The sequence below is a fragment of the Moschus berezovskii genome, chromosome 8, assembly GCF_049115385.1.
Source record: "Moschus berezovskii isolate FMDL1 chromosome 8, NW_MosBer_1.0, whole genome shotgun sequence".
Classification (NCBI taxonomy): domain Eukaryota; kingdom Metazoa; phylum Chordata; class Mammalia; order Artiodactyla; family Moschidae; genus Moschus; species Moschus berezovskii.
This window is the reverse complement of record NC_142467.1, coordinates 96,376,121-96,391,191: the sequence shown is the minus strand read 5'-3', so window position 1 is coordinate 96,391,191 and position 15,071 is coordinate 96,376,121. Positions and strand designations below refer to the sequence as shown.

At 48.2% G+C, this 15,071-nt stretch overlaps 1 protein-coding gene across 1 annotated transcript in view; it reads right to left on the bottom strand.

Annotated features, from left to right (window-relative positions):
- Positions 1–15,071, bottom strand: part of FBN3 (fibrillin 3) — a 123,242-nt gene that overhangs the window by 19,596 nt on the left and 88,575 nt on the right. Inside the window, 10 exon segments of the mRNA XM_088839315.1 lie at positions 232–357; positions 1,428–1,547; positions 2,205–2,333; positions 3,612–3,728; positions 4,076–4,201; positions 4,639–4,764; positions 5,039–5,164; positions 8,699–8,770; positions 11,969–12,118; positions 12,506–12,631. Coding sequence (XP_088695441.1) covers positions 232–357; positions 1,428–1,547; positions 2,205–2,333; positions 3,612–3,728; positions 4,076–4,201; positions 4,639–4,764; positions 5,039–5,164; positions 8,699–8,770; positions 11,969–12,118; positions 12,506–12,631 — 1,218 coding nt within the window.

Genomic DNA, 15,071 nt, shown 5'->3' with positions numbered 1-15,071 from the left:
CTGAGGGGGTTGGCTCACCACGGGCTACCAGATTGACAACTACTGATTGAGTTGCCCTAACCTGGGAGAGAAGAGACCAGCTCAACCCAGGTGAGGCTAGCCCACATTGGACAAGGCTCCTGGAGACCCACACAAGAAACAGAAAGCCCCCTTTCTGGGTGATGTAGCTCTTCCCCCACCCCACCTCCCACCTCCTCCCTTATCCTGAGTGCTCCCTGGCTCCAGACTCACCAAAGCAACGGTGCCCGCTGTCAGACAGGACAAAATCAGGCGGGCAGAGGCAATCGAAGCTTCCGGCGCTGTTGGTACAGGTGCCAAAAAGGCACAGGTTGGGCTCTTCGGAGCACTCATCGATGTCTGGAGGGGCAGGGACATGAGGTGAGGGGGGAAGCAGCGGGCCCTCCACTGGTGGGGCAGCGTCAGCTGCAGGGAGGGGCAGATGGAGTGGGGCCCAGCCTGGGAGGATCCAGGAACTGTTGCAGGGTGGGGTCCCCAGGGCTCAGGATGAGCCAGAGCACCAGGCAGGCAGTGTGTGTGTGTGTCTTTCCTAGAAGGTGTCTCCAAGGTAGAGGTCATGGTCAGGAAAAGTTCATCATTAGAGACTCAATTTGTACAGAGCTAACCAAGACTGGTCCCCTGAAGAAGGGAATGGTAACCTACTGCAGTATTCTTGCCTGGGAAATCCCATGGACAGGGGAGCTACAGTTCATGGGTTCGCAAAGAGTCAGACATGCCTGAGTGACTAAACCACCACCAACCAACACTGGGTAACACTGGCCTACAGTGGATGGAGTTAGCTCACATTATTCTAGACTAGTCCGTCTGCTCAGGCCAGACTGGCCCAGGTTAGCCCAGGTCGCACAAGCCTCATCCAAGTGAATGAATGGTGGTCAGGCCAGACCGCTCCAGATTAGCAGGGAATATACAAGTCACCAGGTGTGGAATAATACCGGCGTTCAGGCCAGACCAGTCCTCGACCATCACTCATCGAGTGAGGAATTCCACGTTTGGGCCAGTGAGACCCACACCCATGCCCATTTCATGGGATTCATGAGGAAGCCTGAGGGCCCCAGAGAGAGAGCCCTGAGCCGAGAGAGCAACTTAATAACAATAAAAGTGTATGGAGCTGCATTGAGCACTGTGCTAAGGGCATCTTGTGTGTGTGTGTGTGATTCGGTTTTATTTTTTAATTTTTGACTGCACCACAGGCATGTGGGATCCTAGCTCCCTGACCAGGGTTCGAACCCACTTCCACTGAGTTGGAAGTGAGGACTCTACACCACTGGACTACCAAGGAAGTCCCCTAAATGCATCTTTTCACTCACCACCAGTCCAGCTGGCATTCCCATTTTACAGATGGAGGAACAGAGGACCAGAGATGCCCACCCCCCCGGCCCCAGAGCTGTGAGATGAGGCCAGATACTCACCAACACAATGCTCGCTCTGCACCTGGAAGCCAGGGGGACAAATGCAGCGGAAGGAGCCCTCAAGGTTCTGGCAAGTGCCTGGCAGACAGGTTCCCGGAAGGCTGAGACACTCGTTGGTGTCTGTGGAGAGGTGGAGGAGGGGTCTCAGCACTAGCTGGGGTGGGGGCAGGGACTCCCCTGGGGCTGAGACCAGCATCTATGGTCCCAGCATAATGGTCGAGGGCCCCCAGACAAGCCCTCCTGGATCCAGAGGAAGGGCTGAGCCTTGGGAAAACAAAGACATCTGGAGAAGAGTATTCTGGGTCCTGGTGGGGGTTATAAGTGAAGCCAGGTGTTGTCCAGAGGGAGGGGGAGTGAAGTTCCTAATCTCAAGCCACTTGCAGACCCCTTTCATGCTTTCCATGTCATCCACTCAGCTCCTCTATTATTCCATACACCATAAAACTTGGATTTTCAAGACAGTCATTCTCTAAACCACAAACCTGGTGAAAACACGGGTGTGGTGTGCTGGCTCTGTCTGTTTTTATACCTTAAAATAAACGTATGGTTATGAAATAGAGTCATGCCCCCTCAAAAGTACAAACTGCAGGTCAGCTTGGAGCAGGGACTGGCTGAGATGGCTTCCAGCACCATGGTGAAGAAACGGCAACCCACTCCAGTATTCTTGCCTGGAGAATTCCATAGACAGAGGAGCCTAGTGGGCTACCATCTATGGGGCTGCAAAGAGTCAGACATGACTGAGTGGCTAACACACACACACCCCATGGTGAGACTCACCTATGCAGTTCTTCCCATCACTTGTGAGCTCAAAGCCATCCTTGCAGAGGCAGTGGAAGGAGCCAGCCGTGTTGAGGCACTGGCCAAATCGGCACACCTGCCCCACCATGGTGATGCACTCATCCATGTCTGCAGAGGGAAGATGGGCCAGCAGGGTCACCCACAGAGCCTAAGGCTCTGAGCCTCCCTTGCACTTCTATTCAAAAAACTGACTTGACAGCTGTGACTTCAATTTATTGAGCACTTACATGGCAGTTGTATATTAACTCTCCAACTATCCTATGAAGCAGACACCAGTATTTTCTAATATGAGCATTGTAATGCTATGAATTTGCCTATAGGTCCTGCCTTAGCTGCATCCCACAAATTTTATGTTGTATTTTATTTTCACTTCATTCAAAATATTTTCTAATTTTCCTTATGATTTCTTCTTTTATCTATGGGTTCTTTAGGAGTACACTGCTTAATTTCCAAATATTTAGGGGTTTTCTGGAGATCTTTTTCTGACTGACTACTACAATAGTTTAATTCCCTTACATTCTGAGAACCTACCTTGTGTAACCTCAATTAAAAAAAAAAAAACCTGTTTGTTTTATGGCCCAGAATATGATCTTTCCTGGTGAATGTTCATGTACACCTAAGAATAATGTATATTCTGGAATGTTCCATAAATATCATCTGGGTCTAGGTGGTTCATAGCTCTGTGGAGGTGTTTTATATTCTTACTGACCTTCTACTTTTCCCTCTATTACTGAGGGAGGAGAGTTGAGGTCTCTAACCATAACTGGGAGTTTGTCTGTTTCATTTTCAGTTCTATCAATTTTTACTTCCTACCTTTTGAAGCTCATTATTAGCTGCATAAGCATTTATGATTGCTATGTCTTCTCAAAGAACTGACTTCTTATAATACATACACTGACTCTATTTCTGGTAATATTCTTTGTCCAGAAGTCAATTTGATCTGATATTAAGATAGGTAGGTACTACTATTCTGCTAATCTCCTTTTTACAGAGGAGGAAAGTAAAGCCCAGAGACGATAAGTGACTTGCCTAGGGTCACACAGCTGGCAGATGGCAAAGCTGGGATTTGAACTCATACCACTTGAACTTGTAATCTACACTTTGAACCACTGTACTAAATTACCAGCATCTTGCCTTCACTGTTCACCTCCCTCTCTGTATTGGCTATCTCCTTCTTATCAACCTGAGTGTAAGCTCTAGGAAGGGAACCCTGGCACCTGACAACTGCAGGGGTTTGGAGAACTTTGTGGTTAACCAGTTTTTAACCTCCTGAGGTTGTTTTACTGAAGGCATCCCCAGGTCGAGATCCTTTATTTCAGAGAGGTGGTGCCTCTCAAGCCAAAGATCAACTTTTCAGTGGGGATGCACTGAGGCTGGGCAGCTCACCCACGCAATCTCCGTTGTGTGTTGCCACAAAGCCGGGGAAGCAGAGGCAGTTGTAGGAGCCGACAATGTTCTTGCAGGTCCCATTTCCACACGGCTGCCGGTCACACTCGTCGACATCTGCCAGAGCAAAGGCCCCGACCCCTGGCCAGCTCACCCAGGGCAACAGGCAGCTTGGGGACTGAGGGCTTGACTGGACCCAGCCCCCTTCTCCAGTACCCAGCCCTGCCCACATGGATGGGAAATATATCCCTGGCACTATTTACTACCCCCATTTCACAGATGAGAAAACTGAGATGCAGGGAGGTGAGTAAATTATTCACCCCAGGTGTCAGGGGCCAGGACTCAAACTTGTGAGTCAGTGAACCAGGATGAGCAGAAGCCCCCGCCCCCACCCCAGGGGAGGTGTAGACCTATGGCCTCCTCATGGCCTGGCCACTGAAGTGGGAGCAGGCGGGCACTCTCACCCATGCACAGGGTCTGGTCTGCTGAAGCCCGGAAGCCATGGTGACATAGACACATGTAGCTGTCCACTGTGTCCATGCAGTCGCCATGGCTACAGGCATTCGGGATCTCTCGACACTCGTTCCGTCCTGAGGGAGGGCAGGCAGCACAGTGTCCCCAGGGCTCCCACCCACAGCATGTCCTGAGCCATCACATGCTGCAGCTGGGGAGCCTGTCCCTGCCGGGAAGTTCCCCATGTGAGCTGTTGCCCCAGGGGAGACACTTCACCTCCCATTTCATCCTCACAACTCCCCCATTAACAGATGCCCTCAGCACCCCCACCCCAAAGTACAGCCAAGGTGGCAACTCCAGCGATTAGGACTGTGCGCTTCCACTGCAGGGGGCACGGGTTTGATCGCTGGTCGGAGAACTAAGGTCCCCCATGTAAAGTGACATGGCCAAAAAAAAGAAAAAACTACAGCCAAGGAACAAAGTCCGGACAGGACCATGCCCTACCCAAGTCCCAGCAGGAGACAGAGTCTGGCTTTGTCCTACTCCCTCACCTCCCGACTATGTCCCCACTTACCCACGCAAGCCCCGCCTGGCGACAGCTTGTACCCTTGGGCGCACTTGCAGCGGTAGCTGCCAGCGATGTTGATGCAGTCTGCGTTCTGCTGGCAGGGGTTCTCCCCGCTGGTGCACTCATCCACATCTGGGGAGTACAGCCAGCCAGGTGGGGGGAGTGAAAGAAAATCTTTCCTGCAGAATCAGACCCTAAATCCAGCCCCCTCCCCCTGGATTTTCCAGAAGCAGCTAGAACCACATGGAGGGGGGTGACGTGGGATGGAGCCCCTCAAAAAGGCATTAGCCCCATAGGCAGAGGGGGAAACTGAGATTCATGGAATTTAAATGACTTGCCCGGACAGCACAGGGTGGGAGAAGGACCAGGATCCCACCCGGGGGTGGGGGTAGGGGGATGGCAGCACCTTCGCAGACCAGCAGCAGGCTGTTGTAGCTGAAGCCCGCAGGGCACTCGCAGCGGAAGCTCCCGATCTGGTTGATGCAGACGCCGCTGGCACAGATAGCAGGGATCTCCCTGCACTCGTCGATGTCTGGGGAGGTCACCAGCCGTCAGGGGCAGTCTAGCCCCTGGCGTTATCTGGGGACCCTGACCTAAGATCGTGCCACTGGGGAGAACTTGTGTATCCACAAGCGAGCCTTCAATTGAAAAATTCTGCCATGGCTAAACTAACATGGAACTGCTGACAGCGGAAGGAAATCAGGATGTGAGAGGGAAGGCAGAAGGGGAGAGGGCATCTTTTTCAACAAAAATACACACTGGCTGTGACCCAGCACATTTGTGTGTGTGTGTGTGCGCGCGCGTGTGTGTGTGCGTGCGTGTGTGTGTGCGCAAGCCTGCTATTCTGGGGTCTCTGGAATGAAGCAGCCATATGTGTCAGCAGGAGGTTGCATGAGAGGACATGTGATGACGTTTAGCAAGAAACCAGAAACATCAAAGGAGGAATGGATGACAAAATGTGGTCTCTCCAGGCGTCCCTAGTGGTCCAGTCATTAAAATTCTGTGCTCCCATTGCAGGGGGCACAGGGAAGAGCGTGCATGCCCCATGGTCAAAAAAAAAAAATGTGGTTATCTGTTTTACCACCACAATATTGTAAAGTAATTATCCTCTAATTTAAAAAAAGGATAAAAAAATGTGGTCTTTTCATACAAGAGAATACGATTCAGCCTGAAAAAGGGGTGAAGTACTGACATTCGCTGCAATGTGGTTGAACCTTGAAAGCATGAAGCTTAATGAGAGAAGCCAGTCCCCAAAGAATAAACACCGTATGATACCATTTACATGCAAGGTCCAGAACAGACACATCCAAAGAGACAGAAAGCAGACTAGTGGTTGCTGGGGGGCTGGGGGAAGAGAGAATGAGGAATGATTGTTTATAGGGACGGAGTTTCTTTTTGTGTGAGGGAACGCTCTAAACTTGAAGTGATGGAGCACAACTCTGAGAATATATGAAAACCCACTGAACTGTGCACTTTTTCTTTTTTCCTTTGACCACACCTCATAGCATGTGGAACTTTCTAGACTAGGGATCAAACCCATGCCCTCTGCAGTGGAAGGACAGAGCCTTAACCCCTGGACCACCAAGGAAGCCCCTGAACTGTGCACTTTTGATGGGTGAAGTGTATGGTGTGTGAATTATATCTCAGGAGAGCTGTTGTTTTATTTATATGAGATCCTGGAATCTGCCTAAGTGACCATCCACGGGGAACTGACTTATGACCTGGGATGTGTCCACACTTGGAATACTACAAAGCAGGATGTAGAAGGAAGCAGTGCTGTGTGTAGTAGCCTGGCTGATTCTTCACGACTCTTTTCTGGGGGAAGAAAGCAAGGTTTTGTTTGTCCTACAGACAATATGTGGGAAAGCATAGGATTTATGTCCAACTCCCAGAAAACAATGCCATACATTTTCAAAGGGGGGAACCTCAATATATGTTTAAATGCATGAAGAAGGCACTAGAAAGAAGTACTCCAGGCATAAAGCACGAGTTATATCTCAATAAAGCTGTTGTTTATAAAGAAGACCTGGAATCAGCCTAAGTGTCCACCCATGGGGCGCTGATTTACGACCTTGGACCCCTGGGAGAGGGGGAAGGAGACTGAGATTTGAAGGGGTGGCTGGAGGGGAATCATATCTCATCTTCTCTGTTCCAATTGCTGAAAGTAAGGAGAGGGACTTCCCTGGTCATCCAGGGGCTAAGACTCCAAACTCCCAATGCAGGGGCCAGGGTTCCATTCCTGGTTAGGGAATGGATTGTGCACGCTGCAACAAAGATCAAAGATCCTGCATGCCGCAACTAAGATCCAGTGCAGCCAAATTAATTAATTATTTTTTTTAAAAAAAGAAATAAGGAGAATACATCCATGGGATGAAGACAACTGAAAATAGGTTCATCAATTAAATACTGCACAGCTGAAATTTGGCATTCAGGTACAAGATCTCATTTAACTTACATTATACAAGACCTCATTTAACCTTGATCCATGCTGCAACATGGGTAAATCTTGGGAACATTATACTGAGGGAAATAAGCCAGACATATAATAAAAGGACTCTTGAGAGTCCTGTGGATTGCAAGGAGATCAAACCAGTCAATCCTGAAGGAAGTTCAGTTCAGTTCAGTCGCTGAGTCATGTCCGACTCTTTGCGACCCCATGGACTGCAGTACGCCAGGCTTCCCTGTCCATCACCAACTCCTGGAGTTTACTCAGACTCATATCCATCAAGTCAGTGATGCCGTCCAACCATCTCATCCTCTGTCGTCCCCTTCTCCCGCCTTCTATCTTTCCCAGCATCAGGGTCTTATTCAATTAGTCAGTTCTTTGAATCAGGTGGCGAAAGTATTGGAGTTTCAGCTTCAGTATCAGTCCTTCCAATGAATATTCAGGGCTGATTTTCGTGGCAAATAGATGGGGAAACAATGGAAACAGTGACAGACTTTATTTTCTTGGGCTCCAAAATCACTGCAGATGGTGACTGCAGCCATGAAATTAAAATGCTTGCTCCTTGGAAGAAAAGCTATGAGACAGCATATTAAAAAGTGAGACATTACTTTGCCAACAAAGGTCCATCTAGTCAAAGCTACGGTTTTTCCAGTAGTCATAGACGGATGTGAGAGTTGGACTATAAAGAAAACTGAGTGCCAAAGACTTGATGCTTTCGAACTGTGGTGTTGGAGAAGACTCTTGAGAGTCTTTTGGACTGCAAGGAGATCCAACCAGTCAATCCTAAAGGAAATCCTGAAGGAACTCAACCCTGAATATTCAATGGAAGGACTGATGCTGAAGCTGAAGCTGCAATACTTTGGCCACCTGATGCAAAGAGACAACTCATTGGAAAATACTCTGATGATGGGAAAGATTGAAGGCAGGAGGAGATGGGGCAACAGAGTATGAGGTGGTTGGATAGTAGCACCAACTCAATGGACATGAGTTTGAGCAAACTCCAGGAGATAGCGGAGGAAGGAAGGCCTGGTGTGCTGCAGTCCACGGGGTTGCAAAGAATCAGACACAGCTTAGCAACTGAACAAGAACAGCAAACAACAAGGACAAATCCTGTCTGAGTCCGCTTCTGTGGAGACCACAGTTCTCCATAAACTGTGGACCTCACCACAGGTTGAAGGTAGAATGGGGGTTCCAAGCAGCTGGGGGAAGGGGTGGGGAGTCAGTGTTTCATGAGAACACAGTTTCAGTAGGGGAAGATGACAAAGTTCTGGAGATGAATGGTGGGGATGGTTGCACCATGGTGTGAATCTATTTAATGCTATGAATTGGACACTTAAAAATGGTTAAAATGGCCAATTTTCTGTTATGGATATTTTAACAGAATTTTTAAAAACGAAGAACAATTTATTAAAATTACTCTCTGCTTTTTTAAAAAAAGGAGGAGGACTGAGGGGCAGGATTCCTGGCCCAGGGAGATGGGAGAGCAAGGGTGTGGGGTAGAGGAGGAGGGAAGGGAAAGAGTTGTGGGGCAGGGGATAGAGGGGGCAGGGCTCGGGGCACGGAGTGACCAGGGGGTCCAGGCAGTGGCGGGGGGCAGAAGTGGGCATGGAGGTCACTCACCAAGAGGCTTCCCTGTGTGGATGTCGATGACGAACCCGGAAACCTGGTTTCCACACAGGATCTGGTAATCCACTGTGCAAAGGAAAACAGGGGAGTGGGGGCTGGGGCTGCAGCCCTGCTAGGAGGACCCCTCCTCTTGCCTCTGATCACCTGATCCATCCCTGTAGCCCGGTGCTCACCTGGCCTCTGATAACTCCCTCCACCCTGTCCAGCACTGGGAGGGTTACAGGCCCCGGTGCCGTGTGATCTTCCAACACACAGGCACATCTCTTCTCTCTGTGAGTGCCACCAGCCACGCCCCACCATCCTCACCATAAAATGCAGCCTCTACATTCGGGGCCTCCAGCCCTTCCTCTCTCCCCCAGCCCCACCTTTCTGCCAACAGGAACTCCTGCCCTCCTGCTACCCTGATTTCATTACACGTCTGGATATTCCTGCTCTGTTACGCTACCACAACTTTGCACATACTGCTCCCTTTGCTGTTTCCTAGCACCGTCTGCTTCAGCCCGAGGACCCAGGGCGGCTCGTCACTCTGGCCATGGACAGAGGATGAAACGACCCTGTGGCTCCCCTGGCAATTCGCTGTTGTGGTTGTTGTTCAGTCGCTAAGTCATGTCCAACTCTTTGCAGCCCCCTGAACTGCAGCCCACCAGGCTCCTCTGTCCGTGGGGTTTCCCAGGCGAGAATACTGGAGTGGGTTGCCATTTCCTCCTCCATGGGATCTTCCCAGTCCAGGGATTGAACCCAAGTCTCCTGCATTGGCAGGTGTATTCTTTACCACTGAGCCAGCTAGGAATTCCCCTGGGCAATTCACAGTCTAATTATATCCCACTGCTGACACCAAGATTCTGCTTACCTGACCTCAATCCCCAGGTGGGTAGGTGTCCCTGGACCCACCTGACAGACATCATCAGGCACTAGGTTGGTGCCCCCTTTCCCCAGGTCCCTGCCCTGCCCCTCACTCACTCTTCTGCCTGCATCATGATGAGAACATGATGGCCACTGAGCCTAGTATGGACTTCTGCCGCATCGATATTCCACCTGCAGCTCCGATTCAGGTGCACACAACTCAGGCAGGTACCCGAGTCCCAGCACATAATCTGTGAGTGACATTTGATCTATCTTATGATCTCATGACAAGACTTGGCCATCTGCAGTTTCCTCCCAGACTGCACAGCTTGGGTCCACCATATTCTTATTTTCTAGAACTCAGAACGGGGTCTGGCACCCAGAGATACCCAGTAATGACCCCTCCCCACTCCATTGTGCTGGGTTGAACAATGACCCTCCCACCCCCAAAGTTCCTGTCCACCCAGACGTTCTGGGACCTTTCTTGGAAACAGGATCTTTGCAGATTTAATCAAGTTGAGGTGATCCTAGATCAGGGTAGCCCTAATGCAATGATTGGGCTTCCCTGGTAGCTCAGATGATTAAGAATCTGCCTGTGATGCTGGAGATGTGGGTTCAACCCCTGGGTGAGGAAAAACCCCTGGAGAAGGGAGTGGCTACCCATTCCAGGATTCTTGACTGGAGAATCCCATGGACAGAGCAGTCTGGTGGGCCACAGTCCATGGGGTCTCAAAGAGTCAGACACGACTGAGTAACTAGGCACACACACACAACTCAATGACTGGTGTCCTTATAAGAAAAGGAGAGATGGGTGGAGACATGAGGAGAAGTCATGTGAGCTGAAGGCACAGACAGGGATGATGCAGGTACAAGCAAGCAACACCAAAGAAGCCGCCAGAGGATGGACAAGGTAAGAAAGAATTCTGCCCTCGAGCCTCTGGAGGAAGAATAACCCTGCTCACACCTTCACTTCTGACTGCTAGCCTCCACAACTGTGAGAAAGCACATTTCTGTTTGCTTGGTTGGTTTTGGCCACACTGGGCAGGATGCGGGATCTTAGTTCCCCAATCAGGGATCGAACCCACTACCCCTGCATTAGGAGCATGGAGTTTTAACCAACGGACTGCCAAGAAAGTTTCCCATATTTTTCTTTTTTTAAAGCCACCAAGTCTGTGGTATTTGTCACCACAACCCTAGGGAACTCATTGTCTCAGTTCAGGCTGCTATAAGGAAATACCATGAACAGTGTAGCTTCAATAACAAACATTTACTTCTCATAATTCTGCGGGCTGCAAAGTTGAAGGTCAAGGCACCGGCAGATCTGGTGTCTGGTGAGAAGTCTTCCTGTCTGTCTTCCTGCTGTGTTTTCACATGGGGAACACAGAGCAACTCTTGTGTCTCTTCTTATAAGGGCACTAATCCCATTTAGAGGGCTTCATCCACATGACCTAATTAACTCCTGAAGGCGCCACCTCCAAACACTATTATTACACTGGGGGTTAGGGCTTCAACATATGAAATCTGGAATGAGGGACACAAGCATTCATTCCATAGCACTAATACGCTTGTCAAACCAGTCAATCCTAAAGGAAATCAACCCTGAATATTCATTGGAATGACTGATGCTGAAGCTCCAATACTTTGGCCACATGATGCGAAGAGCCAACTCACTGGAAAAGACCCTGATGGAGGGAAAGATTGAGGGCAGGAGGAGAAGGGGGTAACAGAGGATGAGATGGTTGGATGGCATCACTGACTCAATGGAAGAGTTTGGGCAAACTCTGGGAGATAGTGGAGGACAGGAGTGGCTGGCATGCTGCAGCTCATGGGGTTGCAAAGAGTCAGACGTGATTGAGAGACTGAACAACAATACACTTGTAATCTTCGGCTGCCCCCTCTGGCTGCCACTCCATTCCTGCAGCTCTTTCTGATGCCCTGCGGCTGATAGATTTTTCTAACAGAGCTCACCCCCACTGCTCAGTCCTTCTTTTAGGGTTTTTCTCCTGCTGCCCGCTGCTTGGAACACCCTTCTTCATCCCAATCGACATTTCTGTAATCTTTTCTAGAGCTTCTATGAGCTCGCTACTTTCCCAGTTCATGGGGCCCTGGTGTCTCTGACCACTTCTGTTTTTCTCTCTTGGCCCTACGCACTCACTGACACCACCCCCCACCCCCAGATAATCTGTGAGTCTTCAAGGTTCTTTAACCCAGATGAAAGCCTCACTGATCCATCCTGAATTCCACAAGTCTGCAAAATCAGGATATACTGATTTTCCCCATACACTGATCAGGATGGAATTTCAACTCTTTGGCTCTAATCAAAACAACAGACTCATCCAGGAGTCCTAAGTTCAGCAGGCTGCCTTAAACACTGCACTGAAAAGGGCCAGACTGGAAAGAAGGCAGGAGAGGGGCACTCACTACTGGCGGGGGTCGGGCAGGCCTCACAGGGTCTATTCCAAGCCTGGCCGATGTTGTAGGAACAGCAGCACATCTTCCGGGTCACGTTAAAGGCCAGCTCATTCCGACACGTGCTGTTGTAATGCCGGAAGCAGAAGCTCTTCCTCATGTCTGCAGTTGGGTTGGGGAGAAGGGGGAGAAGGATATAGGCAAGAGACACCAGAGGAAGACAGCCAGAGAGGCAGAAGCTCATTCACAAATCCATTTGAAAACTACTGGCTTGACTTCTCTGAGGCAACACACAGGAGAGTGCCTTTCACATGTTAACATTTCTTGGGCAGTGCACAACCTGGACAACCGTTCATGGCAGCCCTGAACCCTGCAGCCTTGTTCACCGCTGCATAGCAGCATTTCAAATACACTCACCCTTCATCTCTCCCCCAACAAACATGCTTCTCCACACTCTTTCAAGGGTTGGAGACTTCCAGAAGCCCCTCCCATAGGCTAGTGCTTTTTTTTTTTACAATTACTGGTCTCTCTCATCATCACACTTCATACCCATGCAGTTATTGCCACCGTTGACTTGCAGGTATTCCATAGGGCAGACACAAGTGTAGTTCCCCAGAGTGTTGTAGCAGGTTCCAGGGCCACAGATGCCTGAGTGTGCAGAGCATTCATCGATGTCTGCAAGGGAGGGAGGAATTGTCTGTATCCAGGAATCATCTGGGTAACTCCCCACCCCAGGTCTGCCAGAACCACTTTACTATGTGCTTGAGTCTAGTTTCAAGATTAGCTTCAAATGCACAGATATCTTAGTGATGTGGAAAGACATGGCACGGTGTTAGGTGCAGAAAACAGTTTACTATGATCCCTGCTCTATTAAGAAAAAATATGACCTGAGTTTACAAATCAATGGTATTATCACCAAGAGTGGGGCAATCCCGTGCTTCCCAGTGTGATGAAAAGGAAGCAAGAGTCCTTTGAATAAAATATTCTTAAAAGAAAAAAGTTGATTCTCAATCAGATCAACCCCCTAGTCCAGAGGCAGCAAACATTTTCTGCAAAGCAAGTTGTTGCTTAGTTGCTTAGTCGTGTCTGATCCTTTTGTGACCCCACGGAATGTAGTCCACCAGGCTTCTCTGTCCACGGGATTCCCCAGGCAACAATTCTGGAGTGGGTTGCCTTTCCTTCTCCAGGGGATCTTCTCAACCCAGGGATCAAACCCATGTCTCTTCTGTCTCCTGAACTGAAGGCAGATTCTTTACTGCTAATCCACCAGGGCTTTTTTTGTATTGTCAGGCAACAATGGTCTCTGATGAGCTTTTCACACTGCCATAGTGTAGGCAGTGTAGGAGCATGTAAGCAGCCATAGATAATGAGTCATAGACAATGCGTAAACAAATTAGCATGCTATGCTCTAATAAAACTTGATTTACGGCCACTGAAATGTGAGTTTCATGTCATTTTCATGTGGCTCAAAATATTCTTCTGATTTTTTCCAATAATTTCTAAAAATGTAAAAAGCATTCTTAATGGGCTACACAAAAACAAGTAGTAGTTTATTTCCCTAGGAGTGACATTTCCAAAAATGGCAGAGTAGGGAATGTTGAAGTTCTATTCCTCCACAAAAAACAACTACGGAACTGGGTAAAAACTGACAAAATTAACTTTTGACTAACTCTGGGACCCAGTCAAAAACTTACAAAACCAGGGAACCTGACATATAGGATATACTAAAGAATTCACAGAATGAAAACTATTAGAACTATAATTAGAACTATAATGAGGTCAGCACAATTGAAGAATACAAGATCAAAAAAACACTGACGAAGAAATTTCAGTTGTATTTCTGCACACTATCAAAAAGTAATTAAAAGTGAAATTAAGGAAATAATTCCACTTAGCATCCAAAAGATAAAATACTTAAGAATAAATGCAGCCCAAGAGGTGAAAGACTTGTACACAGAAAACTATAAAACGCTCCTAAGAAAAATTAATAAAACCTAAATAAATGGATCAATGCAAAGAAATAGAGGAAAACAACAGAACAGGAAAAACAAGAGATCTCTTCAAGAGAATTAGAGATACCAAGGGAACATTTCATGCAAAGATAGGCTCGATAAAGGACAGAAATGGTATGGAACATAAGATATTAAGAAGAGGTGGCAAGAATACACAGAAGAACTGTACAAAAACGATCTTCACGACCAAGATAATCACGATGGCGTGATCACTCACCTGGAGCCAGACATCTTGGAATGTGAAGTCAAGTGGGCCTTAGAAAGCATCACTATGAACAAAGCTAGTGGAGGTGATGGAATTCCAGTTGAGCTATTTCAAATCCTGAAAGATGATGCTGTGAAAGTGCTGCACTTAATATGCCAGCAAATTTGGAAAACTCAGCAGTGGCCACAAGACTGGAAAAGGTCAATCTTCATTCCAATCCCAAAGAAAGGCAATGCCAAAGAATGTTCAAACTACCACACAATTGCACTCATCTCACATGCTATTAAAGTCATGCTCAAAATTCTCCAAGCCAGGCTTCAGCAATATGTGAACCGTGAACTTCCAGATGTTCAAGCAGGTTTTAGAAAAGGCAGAGGCAGCAGAGATCAAATTGCCAACATCCGCTGGATCATGGAGAAAGCAAGAGAGTTCCAGAAAAACATCTATTTCTGCTTCATTGACTATGCCAAAACCTTTGACTGTATGGATCACAATAAACTGTGGAACATTCTGAAAGAGATGGGAATACCAGACCACCTGACCTGCCTCTTGAGAAACCTGTATGCAGGTCAGGAAGCAACAGTTAGAACTGGACATAGAACAACAGACTGGTTCCAAATAGGAAAAGGAGTACGTCAAGGTTGTATATTGTCACCCTGCTTATTTAACTTATATGCAGAGTACATCATGAGGAACGCTGGGCTGGAAGGAGCACAAGCTGGAATCAAGATTGCCGGGAGAAATATCAATAACCTCAGATATGCAGATGACACCACCCTTATGGCAGAAAGTGAAGAGGAACTCAAAAGCCTCTTGATGAAAGTGAAAGAGGAGAGTGAAAAAGTTGGCTTGAAGCTCAACATTCAGAAAACAAAGATCATGGCATCTGGTCCCATCA